The 15,957-nt window shown below is 35.2% G+C and overlaps 1 protein-coding gene across 1 annotated transcript in view; it reads right to left on the bottom strand.

Moving 5' to 3' along the window:
* GABA-B-R2 (gamma-aminobutyric acid type B receptor subunit 2) overlaps positions 1-15,957 on the bottom strand; it is a 664,115-nt gene that overhangs the window by 22,853 nt on the left and 625,305 nt on the right. The window contains exons 9-12 of the mRNA XM_075374208.1: positions 9,462-9,702; positions 8,283-8,405; positions 6,834-6,944; positions 4,408-4,632 (exon numbers count right to left, since the gene is read on the bottom strand). Coding sequence (XP_075230323.1) covers positions 4,408-4,632; positions 6,834-6,944; positions 8,283-8,405; positions 9,462-9,702 — 700 coding nt within the window. The remainder of the gene's footprint in view (positions 1-4,407; positions 4,633-6,833; positions 6,945-8,282; positions 8,406-9,461; positions 9,703-15,957) is intronic.

Below are 15,957 nucleotides of genomic sequence, written 5' to 3'. Positions count from 1 at the left end.
TACACTTGGAAAAAGCCAGGCGATACTGGAAGGTATCAGATAGATTATATCATGGTTAAGCAAAGATTTAGAAATCAACTCGTTGACTGCAAAACTTACCCTGGAGCAGACATTGATAGCGACCATAATTTGGTGATAATGAAATGTAGATTGGGGTTTAAAAACCTGAAGAAAAGTTGTCAGATGAATCGGTGGAATTTAGAGAAGCTTGAGGAAGAGGAGGTAAAGAAGATTTTTGAGGAGGACATCGCAAGAGGTCTGAGTAAAAAAGATATGGTAGAAAATGTAGAAGAAGAATGGGAGAATGTTAAAAAGGAAATTCTTAAATCAGCAGAAGCAAACTTAGGCGGAATAAAGAGAACTGGTAGAAAACCTTGGGTTTCAGACGATATGTTGCAGCTGATGGATGAACGTAGAAAATATAAGAATGCTAATGATGAAGAAAGTAAAAGGAACTATCGGCAATTAAGAAATGCTATAAATAGGAAATGCAAACTGGCGAAAGAAGAGTGGATTAAAGAAAAGTGTTCAGAAGTGGAAAGAGAAATGAACATTGGTAAAATTGACGGAGCATACAGGAAAGTTAAGGAAAATTTTGGGGTACATAAATTAAAATGTAATAATGTGTTAAACAAAGATGGTACACCAATATATAATACGAAAGGTAAAGTCGATAGATGGGTGGAATATATTGAAGAGTTATACGGAGGAAATGAATTAGAAAATGGTGTTATAGAGGAAGAAGAGGAAGTTGAGGAGGATGAAATGGGAGAAACAATACTGAGATCTGAATTTAAGAGAGCATTAAAAGATTTAAATGGCAGAAAGGCTCCTGGAATAGACGGAATACCTGTAGAATTACTGCGCAGTGCAGGTGAGGAAGCGATTGATAGATTATACAAACTGGTGTGTAATATTTATGAAAAAGGGGAATTTCCGTCAGACTTCAAAAAAAGTGTTATAGTTATGATACCAAAGAAAGCAGGGGCAGATAAATGTGAAGAATACAGAACAATTAGTTTAACTAGTCATGCATCAAAAATCTTAACTAGAATTTTATACAGAAGAATTGAGAGGAGAGTGGAAGAAGTGTTAGGAGAAGACCAATTTGGTTTCAGGAAAAGTATAGGGACAAGGGAAGCAATTTTAGGCCTCAGATTAATAGTAGAAGGAAGATTAAAGAAAAACAAACCAACATACTTGGCGTTTATAGACCTAGAAAAGGCTTTCGATAACGTAGATTGGAATAAAATGTTCAGCATTTTAAAAAAATTAGGGTTCAAATACAGAGATAGAAGAACAATTGCTAACATGTACAGGAACCAAACAGCAACAATAACAATTGAAGAACATAAGAAAGAAGCCCTAATAAGAAAGGGAGTCCGACAAGGATGTTCCCTATCTCCGTTACTTTTTAATCTTTACATGGAACTAGCAGTTAATGATGTTAAAGAACGATTTAGATTCGGAGTAACAGTACAAGGTGAAAAGATAAAGATGCTACGATTTGCTGATGATATAGTAATTCTAGCCGAGAGTAAAAAGGATTTAGAAGAAACAATGAACGGCATAGATGAAGTCCTACGCAAGAACTATCGCATGAAAATAAACAAGAACAAAACAAAAGTAATGAAATGTAGTAGAAATAACAATGATGGACCACTGAATGTGAAAATAGGAGGAGAAAAGATTATGGAGGTAGAAGAATTTTGTTATTTGGGAAGTAAAATTACTAAAGATGGACGAAGCAGGAGCGATATAAAATGCCGAATAGCACAAGCTAAACGAGCCTTCAGTAAGAAATATAATTTGTTTACATCAAAAATTAATTTAAATCTCAGGAAAAGATTTTTGAAAGTGTATGTTTGGAGTGTCGCTTTATATGGAAGTGAAACTTGGACAATCGGAGTATCTGAGAAGAAAAGATTAGAAGCTTTTGAAATGTGGTGCTATAGGAGAATGTTAAAAATCAGATGGGTGGATAAAGTGACAAATGAAGAGGTATTGCGGCAAATAGATGAAGAAAGAAGCATTTGGAAGAATATAGTTAAAAGAAGAGACAGACTTATAGGCCACATACTAAGGCATCCTGGAATAGTCGCTTTAATATTGGAAGGACAGGTAGAAGGGAAAAATTGTGTAGGCAGGCCACGTTTGGAGTATGTAAAACAAATTGTTGGGGATGTAGGATGTAGAGGGTATACTGAAATGAAACGACTAGCACTAGATAGGGAATCTTGGAGAGCTGCATCAAACCAGTCAAATGACTGAAGACAAAAAAAAAAAAAAAAAAAAGGTGCTTTTAGGGACAGACTGCAAAATTCAGCCTGGTAGATTCTGGGATGTGTACTCAGTGTGGACAATTGGACGGCACCTATCATGTTCTTTATGAGTGCTCGAAGTATGAATTTAAGCGTACGGAGACCATCTGTTGGCTCTTATTGGGTCGATGAGGCTCTTATTTACTGGAGGAGCCAGGCCGAACGGGCAATAATGGAGAGTTTTATAGTGTACTTAGCAAAGGAAAGGATTGCTGAGGGGATCTAGAGCTCTACTTGGATTTCTCTTGTATTCTGTTTTTTTTTTATTTTTGTTTTATAAATTATATTTTTATCCTTTGTTTTGTTTCAATTTTACTGTGTTGTTATTGTTCCGTGTAATATTTTTATGTTTGGTTTTTATATTTTGTGTTGTGTGTTGAACACACTTTTACCTTCTATAGGTAGGTAGTTCAATTCCTTTGTTTAGTTAGGTTCTCTCAGTCTTACTTAAGACTCGGTGAGATGTGTTATGTTTTGAGTTCATTAAATAGTACTACACTGATGTGAATGTCACTTGTGGCGTTCGGAACGGTGGCATCCTGGCCAATGTGGACTGGAGTATGTTAAAAGCCGAGGTTTCGAAGATGTTGTCCGGTAAAGTCCATAAGGGCTCGGAACGTAGGGGTGGCGGAGAGTGGGGGTCAGGATACCCGGATTGTGGGGTTGACGACACAGTGGCCATGTCCTCTATGTCTGTCCTTGATACAAGGCTGAACGTACCAGAGTAGTTAGAGAACTTGAGAGGGTGAACTCCTTTCTGGATCACCGAGTTAATTGGAAGGTCCATGGAGAATGGTTGATAGTGGCTGGTTTCCTCTGCTTTCTTGCATTATGTAGGTCAGGTGAAGGTGTTTAAATGGAGTAGGTTCCCAGGTGGCTAGGGTTTCGGCTGGGACATTTGATTGGTCGGAGGTAAGTGCATTGGTAGCGAGCAATGGATAATTTGGTTGAAACAGTAATTGTTAAGTTGAGTGGTGGAGCTGCTGTTGGTGGGCAGGTGACTGCACTACTGAGGGCATGGCAGTCCATGCAGTTGTGAGGTGTGGCACTATCTTGTCTAGAGCAGTCTTCGAGTGTGGCAAAGTAAATTTAATGTGGAACTCTGAGATGGAGCTGGGTGGAGTAAGAGGTCTGTTCTCGACTCTCTGTGAACCAGATTGGAGTCCATTTTTCTTAAATCGGTTAATTGGTGTATTTTGTGGTGGGTGATGGAATGTAGGTCTGAATTTTGTTGTTATGTATAACAAATTTTGAGTGGTGTGAGTTTGGCATTGCAATTGACTTGTTACTTAGTCGGTGTTTGAGGTATTTACAGTCACAAGCATTTATATTGTAATTGGGCTAGGCATGAGGTTGTGCTTCTGCGAACTCAGTTAGCTAGTTCAGAGGGTGATCTGTAGGATAGGAGAAGTGAACACATCCAAAAGAAGCCTACAGTGAAGGCATTGGCTGAGTTATTGGTTTTTGCTCATGTAAATGTCTGCTGAGGCATTTGCATTGCTGGCATCCTGACTATTGAGGCCTGGCTGGTAACTGTGAGATGTAATCAGTTGGAGGGTCTGAAGATGACCTCCGGTAAAGCCCTTAAGGGCTAGGAACAGAGGGTGTGGTATGATGACCAGAATCACCACAAGGTAGGTGTCTTCTCCTATGGGGGTTGGGATGAACATATTATGAAAATTAATTATATTACTAGATGAAGCTGGGCTGAAGCAAGGTTGAAAAATTTCCTAGACACAAGACAATGTACAAAATTTTTATGTTTAATCTGTTTCTCTAAAACTTCCCAATTTTAGTCATAAAGACAATAAAATAGTTTTAAGAAATAGATGTTTTTTTGTGTATATTAATTACTTGTAATACTGAAATGTATCTATAAAAAATGCTTTTATCTGTAGTTATTAAAATTGTAAAAAACATAATTGCAAGATGAAAATTTACATAATAAAAAACAAAAACATATATTTTAAAATAAAAAATAAATTTTACAACAATTAGTGAGGTTTACCTCATAACTACTTTTTTGCACTTAAATCTAATTATACTTTCTTATTAAAAGAGGTTTTTAATTGAATTAATGACTTACTTTTGGTACGAAGACAAGGCATAGAGTGGCTGTGGTGCAGAACAATATGAAGATAGAAATAATTATAAAAGAAGCATCTTGTTGATCTGATAGGACAAATGAAATTGCTGCACCCATAATACACATCAGTACAACATTGTACACACTCATGCCAACATATTTTGAATCATTTAGTGCTGGAATGCTTACGTGCCGCGTCTCCCAAGCAAGAAATGCTCCAAATATCTGTAAAATTACAGAAGTAAGAAATTGGACAAGTAAAACATTAATATCTCATATAAAAACTAATGTGGAACCGCAATTTATTAACATAAATTATTTATTTAAATACATATGTTGTAGATATGGTGAAGTTGAGATATGAACTTTTATAGAAAAATAACAAAATGGTGGACAGTGGGAGAAGAAAGGAGAAATTGCCATTTTTCCTAAGGATATTTTTTGTTTAGTTTTATAAGTAGAAACAGTATAGCCAGCCCACCATTTTAAAAACACTCTGTTTAATATATAAGATTTAAAAATTTTAAAAGTGACAAATTTAAATTTAAAAAATTTTTCAAATTTATATTTTTTTTAAAAGATATAAAAAATGTTAAAAATTAATATTAAAATTAAAAGTATTGAAGTTAAAAGTTACATATATGTATAAAATTGTGATGTAAATTATGATAAAATTAAAATTAAGTAGGATAAAACAAAGTATACTACTTGTTTGGCCAACCTGTACTATAGTACTGTATGAATAATTAAAATTTATGTATTATCATTCTTTATCTAAAAATGTGTCGCCATTAATTGCTGCCCTTATAAGCATGACATCCTCATACTCTGCAAGTTGATAAAGTTGAATTTCCTCCTATGTTTATATCTACAATATTTCTCCAAAATGTCTAGATTTTTATTATTATTTTTTGTATCTCCTTTCTTAATTTCCAAAATTTCCAAATTAATATCAAAGATAGAATGTTAATTATTAATAAGGTGGTCGGCAATGTTAGAAAACCCAACTTTTTATTTTTATAATCTAAAATGCTCAAAAATACTCATAATATATTTAAAATACTCATTTTGAGTTTAATATGTAATTTAATAATAAACATTTTATAAAGAAGAATTACAACTGAAGATGAGGGTTGTCATTAAAGTACTATTGTAGACTTTATGAAAAAATAAGATAAATGTCATTTTACTTTGTTTAATTCTGTACTTGGGTTAATCAAGTTGAGTTATATATATAAACAAACACATGTTATTTGTGGGTTATATCCATTCACAATAATCAGTGTGGTGGTTTCTTCAACAGGCTAATTAAATTTTTAGAATTGAATAAGTTTTCAGATTTATTATTGAGTAAGAGTTATGCCATCAGCCTTTATGATAAAGTGGTAGCGTATGATAAAATAACAGATTTTTACCCTAATCATTTCAGTAAAGAATAATATGCTTCATGTACTATAAATTTATACATCTTACTCCCACACTTAAATTTTCAGATTATCTGTTGATGATTATTCATTAGAGAGAGAAAATATACATACAAAGATTCTACAACTATAAATTTATAATAAAATACCAAATGGTTCAACTCCCTGAAGCAATTAAAAATTGTCCTTTTTAGAAGATTTTATATATTTCCCTGTTGTTTCATATAACTGATGGGGAAATATATTAAAATTCTCCCGAGGAGTATTTGTGTTCCTCAAAATCTTGTTCATTCATTGTAATCCTTTTTGCAGGTGACACAACTGTATCTATATTTGAAGATAATTATTTAAAAGGAATTGAAAATTCTACAATAGCAGCTCAAAACATTATTCTCTTTATGGATTATAACCACCTAATATCGGTAAAGCTGTCAAAACTGTAGCATTGTGTTTCTCATGTAGGTGTTACACTGCTGATCGCATGGATAGAATTTCCATTAATGATAAAATTATTTCTGTTGCCCACAAAGAGAAATTTGTGGATGTTTTATTAGATGATAATTTCAAGTGGGATGATGAAATTGATTTCGTTTGTAACAAAATTAAACTGTACTGTTTTGCTCTAAAGCACCTTAATAAAAATAATAAAACGCTAATGTTGTCATCATTATTAAATATTTATTATGCCTGCATATATTTCTGCATATTGTATAACATCGTGTCATCTCTTGGGATAAAAATTTAGTATATCATGATGAAAAGAAATTGAACTAATTTCTGTTTTTATGATATATATATATATATATATATATATCAGACTGTACAATAATAGATTGTTTTCTTTCTTATCTTCAAGGAATAGCATATGTTTTAGCAATAAAAGTAACAGCATATGATGAGAACCCAACTGATGATTTTACTCTGTCATTTTAATCTATTTTCAGAAATATAAATAAATCATACTAAATCTACTGATATTAAAATAAAGTAAAATAAACTTACCATTAGTAAACCTTTATAAGCGTATATTGAGCCAACAAATATTGTCATTCTATTACTCTGGCAGTACTCATTTTTTGGTATTATCATGATGTCCTCACTGTGCGGATGAGGCTAAAATAAAGAAAAATTACTTTTACACGCTCTAATAGCATCTATGAAAATGTATATATTATTTTTTGATAACTCATGAAAATAATTAAGAAATACCTTTCTTGTAATATTAATCAAGTGTTATTAAATTTTCTTGCTTCTTGTGAGTATAATAAAGAAATATTTCTTTTTGGGCAAGGGGATAAATTTCTTACACAATCTGATTGTTGTGCAGCATCTATAATATTTCAGAGTTTCTTGGAATTTAAAGAATGCAAAGTAAGGTAAAATGACACAACTACCAAAGCCATCATCATTAAATTTATCTTCAATCCATTGATTTCTGTGTCTGATTGGTAGCATCTCAGCCTTTCATCTGAAGGTCCTAAGTTCAAATCCTGGTCTGGCATGGCATTTTTCATACGTTACAAAATTCAATTTTCATTATAGTTAAAAAATTGTTGGCATGTCTTAGTGGCTAATTTCTATAATAGTTGATATACCTCTTAATTCAATAAATAAATATATATATATATAAATAATATATATACTTAAAGTAGTGAAGTCTTTATTATGTATTAATATTACATAATTTCAATTTAAAAAAAAACAAAAAAACTATTGTCCTTTATACTATGAAGATATAGTATGGAATTTTTCAGAAGTAAAATGTGCGAAATAGAAAATTAATTATTGACTTAAAAGTTATTTTACTTTCATTAAACTGAAACATTTGAATAAAAATTTTTATTATTATTGTTATTAATGTAAGATTTTAATAGAAGTCAGTATTGATTGTATCTAATTGATATTTACCGTAATGCTTCCACTGATTGCTTAGGAGATGGATGCTTCCTGTAGCTAATTTTACAATACATACGAAATAATATAGGATAAATCAATTAATAAATTGATTTTTTAAAAATATTTCTTCACTTTGCATGATCAATTAAACATGATATTGTGACCAGTACAGGTGTGGATTTTAAATGATCAATTTCTTTGTTAACTGTCCTTTTTTTCTCTTATACTGTCCATACCTACATAGTACTATTTTTTTATATAGTTTTTAAATTTTGTTTATACTAAAAGAAAGAAAATTTTTCATAAAATATTATAAGTGTGTTTCTGTTATAGTGGTTAAATAATCAATTTTTTATTTTTTATTTTTATTTATATTTATAGTTATTTTTGATAGTAACTGATAAAGAGTGTAAATATGCAAATATATAAACATATTTTCATCTTTCGTAAATGGTAATATATATTCTTTCTTTGCTTTTTACTTTTATTGTAAGGATATGAATTCGTATTTATTTATCTACAATAAATCATCATGAATTAACTAAATATACTCACATATGGCTCCATTTGTTTGGTATCCCTATAAAAAGGATCCGTAACTTGCCACGTAGTCATTATACCAAGGTCTATTGCTAATAAGACTCCTACAACCATGAATAATTGATAATCTTTGATAACCTGTAAAAAAAACCATCATGAAAAGCTTAATTCAAGTGTCTGTTACTTTATATAATAATAAATCGAAAAAGTTAGAAAAGTGTAGAAGTAGCTGGTAGCTCATCTGGTAGCTTATTTCTTCAATAACTTAATTGCATCTATGATTGGCGTTTATGATTTGACATTAATAAAATGATTAGTAAAATGATTGTTGGGTACAGTGGCAGAAATATGGATTTGTATACTGCAAATGCATCCATTTCTGAATACCGTCCTGTTTTAATAGCCTTTGCCCCTGTTATTTCATAAATGGTATTTAAGATTTTCTCTAATCTATTATTGTTTAGAGGTATGTGAACCCCTTTGAATGATTTTTCAGAACACTCATATACCCTACATTATCAATTTATGTACACTCAAACTCCAGGAATGGACACAAATGGTTTTCTTATCTTTCTCTTTAGGTAAGTGATTTGGAAACCACTAGAGCATAACTCCAAAATCTTTAATTATTTTTAGAAAATTTGTTGATACACAATATAAATTAATTACCGAGTTCCTCATACATCTGATAAAAAATAACTCTCCCTTTCTACTACTCTATTCTTTCATTCAACACACTCGTATCATACCTTCACACAAACTTTAAACATTACAGTCTCTTTCATGGACCACTACATCCCTATAATACCTGTATATATATTAATCACCTTCACTCATGAATAGTTCATCCACTGTCACCTGGTAGTCTCTTATGATATCATTAAAATCACTAATTACTATTAACATCACCCTGCTACCTGCTATGTTCAAAGAAACCCCATTTCTTCTTAAAGTTTTTCCTTCAAACTGTGCTAGAACTATTCTATGTTGTATCTTAAAATTAGTGTTTTATGAGTTTGACTTAGTACGTTTTATTATTGCTACGTAGGCATATTATAGCTGGTAACAATATCAATGTTAAGGGTCAAATCGGCCTTCTGAATGATAAACTTTAAATATATACAAATTTCCTTACTATTTTTTTATTTCATTGACCGTAATGTTTTTATTGCATATTAATCAGATTATACATACCTTCTTGTTTAATTTTACATCAGTAAAGATAGAATGGACTCGCCATGTTTTTGAAAACATTGCTCCAAAAGCAAGTGAAAATCCTGCCATAAGAAGCCAGGCACGTGCTGTACATATATATGGAAATGCGGCAACACTCGTAAGTTGCGAGTCTAGACCAAGGAATATGACACTACTATATGTTAACATACATCCAATAATGATCAAATTATTTAGATGTGGACTTGACATTTTTATGTACCTGAAAAATGTGATAAGTAAATTATTAAACATAGTAAAATTACTGACAGGTGGAAAAGATGAGATGATAATAAATATGAAGTAAAGTGCTTAGAGCATATAATATTTGAAAATGTACACAGTAAAATATTTCAATTATCTGCTAAAAAAAAAAAAAAAAATAACTTTATAGTCTATAGCTTAAATAGTAACTATAATAAATCTTATAATGAATTATAATTCATTCACATAATTGTAGTTTATAGGTTTTAAACAACCTATTCTACCAAGTTATCAAGAATGATATAAACAACAAATATTTAACAAATAGAATGGAGGAGAGGAAATTTTTAAATAGTTAAGTTGTAGTTAATGCCAGAATAATAAATTTTAGAACATGAAATGGCACAGGGTGATGATAATTTTTTGGGAACTTAAAAAAAGCCTGTTGAACTGTTTCTCAGTCTGATAAAAGCAGTGTTGACTATCAAACTGTTGATTATCAAAATTACCAAAGAAGCTTTTATCAAAGTTCTCATGTTTTGGTAGATAAAGTTATGATTATATTTTCTGTACTTACATAAGGATTATATACTCCATATATATCTTCTAATATATTATACATATATATACCCTGGCACATGTTATCCACACCCCGAGGTATTTCACTGGAGGGGTAGGGTGGACTACTGTGGTACCGACCCTAAATGAAATCTAGGTCAGCATACGCCTACCTGAGATTATGACTACTTAGTCTCCCCTGCATCACAAACCCCGTAGGTGGAAGACATACGCCTTGTAACGTTACCGGTCCCCACACCACCCCCTTTGTTCTAAGTCCTGAAGGGTTTTATTGGAGCTTGTCTTTAGACCTTTTAACTGATTACATCTCACAGTCATCAGCCAGGTCTCAGTCGGGATGCCACCGATGTAAATGCCTCGGCCAACATTTGCATCAGTAAAATACATATTGAATTTCGCCTTCTCGTAGGCTTCAAACGGACATCTTCACATCCAATCTAACATGATTCCCTCAAACTAACTGACCGAACCGCGGAAGAGCAAACCCCGCGCCAAGTATAGATTTGACAACACCGTTCGTGACTGTGAATGCTTCAGAACGAGTTTAAAGTTAAATCAGTGCTACGCTCATACCAATCAAAATTATGTTTTATGCAACATAGAAATTCAGACCTACACCCAATTAAGTCGACCAATTTAGGTTATCTATTAAAGGGAACGCAACCTCATTCCGGTCCGCGCAGGAGCCGGGGACACAAACCCCGTACCCACACCCGGTACGATCATGGTGTCTCAAGTGGCATTACCAAGTCACGGATCATGACCGCCACCAGCGGAGGGAAGCCACGCTACCGGTCGCACGGGTTAAAATACCACGGCAGCGCGGCCACTCCCACCAGAGGTAGCCCCAAAGCGAATCACAAACAATACCAATGAAATTGTGGCACGACACCAATGTGCCTACCTCCGACCAATCCAATGCCTAAGCCGGAACCTAGCCACCCGGGATCCTACCATGGTCGAGTACCTCGATTAAACTCCCTCTGCAGACCTACACACAAACAGGGCGCAAAGAAATCCAGCCACTATAGACCACTTCTCGCGGATCATCCAGTTAATACTGAGATCCAGAAAGGAATGTATCCTCTCGTTCCCTAACAGCTCGTGAACGTTCGATCTCGTATCGGGGACAGACGTAGAGGACGTGGTCCACTGTATTGTCAGTCCCACAATCCAGGCATTGACTCGAATCCACCAAACGAAACCTAGCCAAACTCACCCGAAAGGCACCATGCCCGGAGAGAAACCGTGTGATATACCGATTGAGGGAGACCCATCCAATCGCACCTAAATCAGATACTACAGGAAATATACCATGAGTGTAGCGATTCGTCCCACCTGACCTTTCTTTTTCTTTTTTCTGCTTAGCCTCCGGTAACTACAATTTAGATAATACTTCAGAGGATGAATGAGGATGATATGTATGAGTGTAAATGAAGTGTAGTCTTGTACATTCTCAGTTCGACCATTCCTGAGATGTGTGGTTAATTGAAACCCAACCACCAAAGAACACCGGTATCCACAATCTAGTATTCAAATCCGTGTAAAAATAACTTGCTTTACTAGGACTTGAAAGCTGGAACTATCGACTTCCAAATCAGCTGATTTGGGAAGATGCGTTCCCCCTAGACCAACCCGGTGGGTTCGTCCCACCTGACCTGTCAAGATGCAAGGGCCCGGTCTTCGCTTCTCCTGCTTTCGTTCTGACGTCAGTAGGTTATTTACCTTGGAAATGTAGGGTTCCTTACGCTCATTAGCCAAGATATTTATTGGTTTGACTCCGGCTATAACACAGACTGCCTTCTGCGAGACTATTCTATAACCGCCTATAACAGCCAGCAAGCGGTCTCCCCTGCAATGAAATACCTCGGGGTGTGGATAGATAAGATCACCACGTTTCAGGGACACGTAGAAGTGTCGATTAAAGCCGAAAAAACGGCTGCCGCGGTCGGTCGGATAATGGCAAACATCGGGGTCCTTGCACATTGAAGGTGCACGACTAGATGTTACAACAGTACTAGATCCAAAATTTCAACATCCTACAGCGAATCGTTTTTGAGTTGTACGAGATATATGCGTTCGAACAGACGTAATGCAGAAACTAATCAAAATGGATTCAGTGATGGTCTAAATGGATAACCTTTCAAGGTCTCGTCTCAGGTGTTGCTCTCGTAAAAGTAATGTATAGAGTACTGTATGGTCTTGTCCATCGCGCTGCAGAGGAGGAGAGCCTGTGCAATTCTTAGCAAGGTGCACAGGACTGTCTCCGTTCGGGTATGCTACGGATACAAGACCATCTCAGGCGATGCCGCCGGCGTAGTGCCCGGACTTGCGTCCCTGGATCTCCTCGTTCGAAAGAAGGAGAAGATGTACAGGAGAGTGTGTAAGACGGGAGCAGGAGCAGCGCTTGTCCGCAGATGGCAGGAGAGATGGGATCAGTCGACGATAAGCATATAGACCTACAGACTGATCCTGGACCTCTAAAGATGGCTGTGCCGAAAACACGGGGAACTAGGGTATGAGTTGACCCAGTTCCTTATCGGCCACGGGTGTTTTAAGGCATAATTGTGCGTTGAGACCCTTTGCGGGTTGCAATAACTACGGGGAGGAAGACACCGCGGAACACATAGTGTTCGACTGCGATCGGTTCCTGCAGCATAGGGAAGCATGCAGGAGAGAATTCCGGGTTTGGTTTGCTTGGAATTTCTCCCGCCACCATTCCATTCGGTCGCCCTAAAGCATAAGACCGAATGTCTGTGCCACAAACGGCTACTGAGCCTCGAAACAGTTTAGCGACCAGTATCCTAAGTAGCTCCTAGAGCTTACCTAACAGCGTGAGCGGACTAAGTACTGTGCCATTCACACTCGCTTACGTTTCCCAACCGCTCACTTGTCATATATTTACTGAAGTGGGTAGGCTGTCTCTCTCGGAGAATTCGGCGTGCTTACCTCAGAGAAAATTATTGGACTATGCTTCAGACCGAACGATCGTGGTACGTGGTGTAAACGATGCAGGTTAAGATCATCCGCACCAAGTTGATGGAAGATGTCCAGGGATGAATCACACCTCTGAATTTCCCTTAAAAAAATCTTGAAGAATAGATTGTTTAAGGGCTTAAATTATAGGTGCTACAAATGCCCACAACGTTTATTCAGAACCTTTTCACCTAGGATCTTTACCTTGGCCTAAAAAATTGAAAAACCGATTTTCACTACCTTTGAACAGCCGACATGTTGTCCAGTTAGCGAAAATTTTGTCCAGCCGCTTATAAACAAGTTATACTCATCCTAATCTACAACTCCATCTACTTCCTTAAACCCTACTAATTTTTTAGCTAAAAAAACCCTATTGACTGTCCTCACAAATAAATGGTTATTCATCTAACAAAAGGTATTAGTTTACTACTTGTATCAGATAAAAATGAACTATTTTCCAATAAACTGCACAATAGTATATACCACTTATTGAAACTGCATTATATTACAAAAGGAAATTCATATGTTGTGACATTTAATTTGATTGCATTATTGCAAAACAAATTAACTTTTATAGTAAAATGTGATACAGTTAAGTAATCTTTTTTAACTGCTTGATAGAATGTAATAAGAAAAAACATCATATTTAAATCTATTTTTTGCATTCTTTATAAATGGTATTACAGTTTATGCTGTTGTTTATGATGCCCATCTTAAGAGGTTAAGAAGAGGTTATAAAAATAGTATAATTTATCATGCTATGTTAGTTTGCTTAATTGTTTTGTTTGTTAAAATTATTGTATTCTAAAACTTTGTGACTGCTCGAGGGAACTGAAAACGCAACTACCTACCTGATAGGTTAGAAGTTGAATTCAACACACAACCATAACATAACACAAAATAAAAAATAAAAATAAACTTAAAAATAAAACTTGATAAACAAAACACTACAAAAACATCAAACCTTAAAACACAAGAACAACAAAACCAAACACAGGAAAGACATGGCGGAATCCTTAATTCCCTGGGCAATCCATTCTCTTACCAGGTATTCGATGAAATTTTCAACGATTACCTATTCAGACCAGTTTTTTCCAATTCTCATGGAGATCTAATGTTGAGCCGACAAATAGTCTCTGTGCGCATAAGTTCATATTTTGCGCATTCATACATTACATGATACGCGTCATCTAGTTGTCCACAATCTGGACACACACCTGAATCCACCAGGTCAAATCACTGAAGTTTGTCTTGGAAGGTGCCATGGCCATAAAGAAATTGCATCACATACTTGTTACGGTGAACTCAAACTAACAACGGGGCGCCTCCAAACTAACAACGTCTGGGAAGAGACACGCATATAAAGCCCACCCTCTGCCTCATCTCATCTGGCCAGCCATAAAGTATTGCCATGCCGTTCTATCTCGTGAATTTTTTCTGAAGTCAATTTACCTGACTTCTTAGCAACGTAACACTGCTGCTTTTCTGATGCAATTAAATCTATTGGTTTCATGCTTGCAATCACCAAGATTGCCTCCCGTGAAATAGTACGGTAACCTCCCATTACCATTAATATAAGTCATTGAGCTCTTAATAATATATCCTGATAGCTTTTAAATTTTAGCCTACAAACAGGCACTGCATATAGCATAATTGCCTCGCACATGTCCTTATACAGGATTCTCATGGTCTTAAAATTAAGACCCCAATCAGGATTGTGGGAATACCAAAGAAGGCACGACAGGCTTTCTCCGCGGCATGATTAAGATGCTTCTTGAACTGCAATTTCTTGTCAAGAAACACCTCGAGGTACTTTTGAAGTTGAAATTTTTAATACAAAGGCCTGACATCAAAACACGAACCGATGCCTCATTGGCAAATGGCCTTTAAAAAGCATCTATTGTGGTCTTCTTCAGGCTGAATGTTCATCTTATGTTGATGACCCCACATCTCAAGTGTCCTGCATGCCTGGATGGCTCGGAGCTCAGCCTCCCTCCGCAAGCTTCCTTTGATCAGCAGGAGTCCGTTGTTGGCGTAAGCCATGATGAGACACCTGCTGGGGAATTTCATCCGCAAAAGGGAATCAAACTCTACCACCTACAACAGTGGACCCAACACGCTGTCCTGAGACAGCCCCTTGCCTACCTCATGCCTAACCCTTGGGCAGCGTCTTGCCTACATCATGCTGCCCTCTCGAAGTAGCATGTCTGAAGTAATTTTGCATTACTCGCAGTTCACTATCAGTGCATTGTCTCATTTGTAATTGATAAAAGACAGAAGGCCACAGCAGGTTATTAAACGCATGTCACTAAATCTAACTTGTGTAAATAAATGTTTTATTCTGAATGGGATCAAAAAGAACAAAAACTGCTCCAGCAGTTGCCTCTATGGATTAAGGGAGACCGTTGTAAAACCTTGATCAGAGCAGTAAAATACACAATTAGTTATAAAATAAAAAGTAGAACCAATTAATGTATTTATCAACTTAAAATGTAAATAACCATAAGAAATATATGAAAATACTATATAAATAAAATAATAATTCAGAATTAAGAAGACACTGATGAAAATTATTTGAGAACAAAATACACACACACACACACATATATATATATATATATATATATGTATATATGTAGCTGCAGAGAATTCATATACTTTTGGCTTATTGTGTTTATCAGTGTACATTTTGTTTGTTATGTGATCTTGTGTATATTAC

This window comes from Lycorma delicatula, chromosome 8, assembly GCF_047948215.1.
Source record: "Lycorma delicatula isolate Av1 chromosome 8, ASM4794821v1, whole genome shotgun sequence".
Lineage (NCBI taxonomy): Eukaryota > Metazoa > Arthropoda > Insecta > Hemiptera > Fulgoridae > Lycorma > Lycorma delicatula.
The sequence above is the reverse complement of the archived record's forward strand: the minus strand, read 5'-3'. Positions and strand labels throughout refer to the sequence as shown.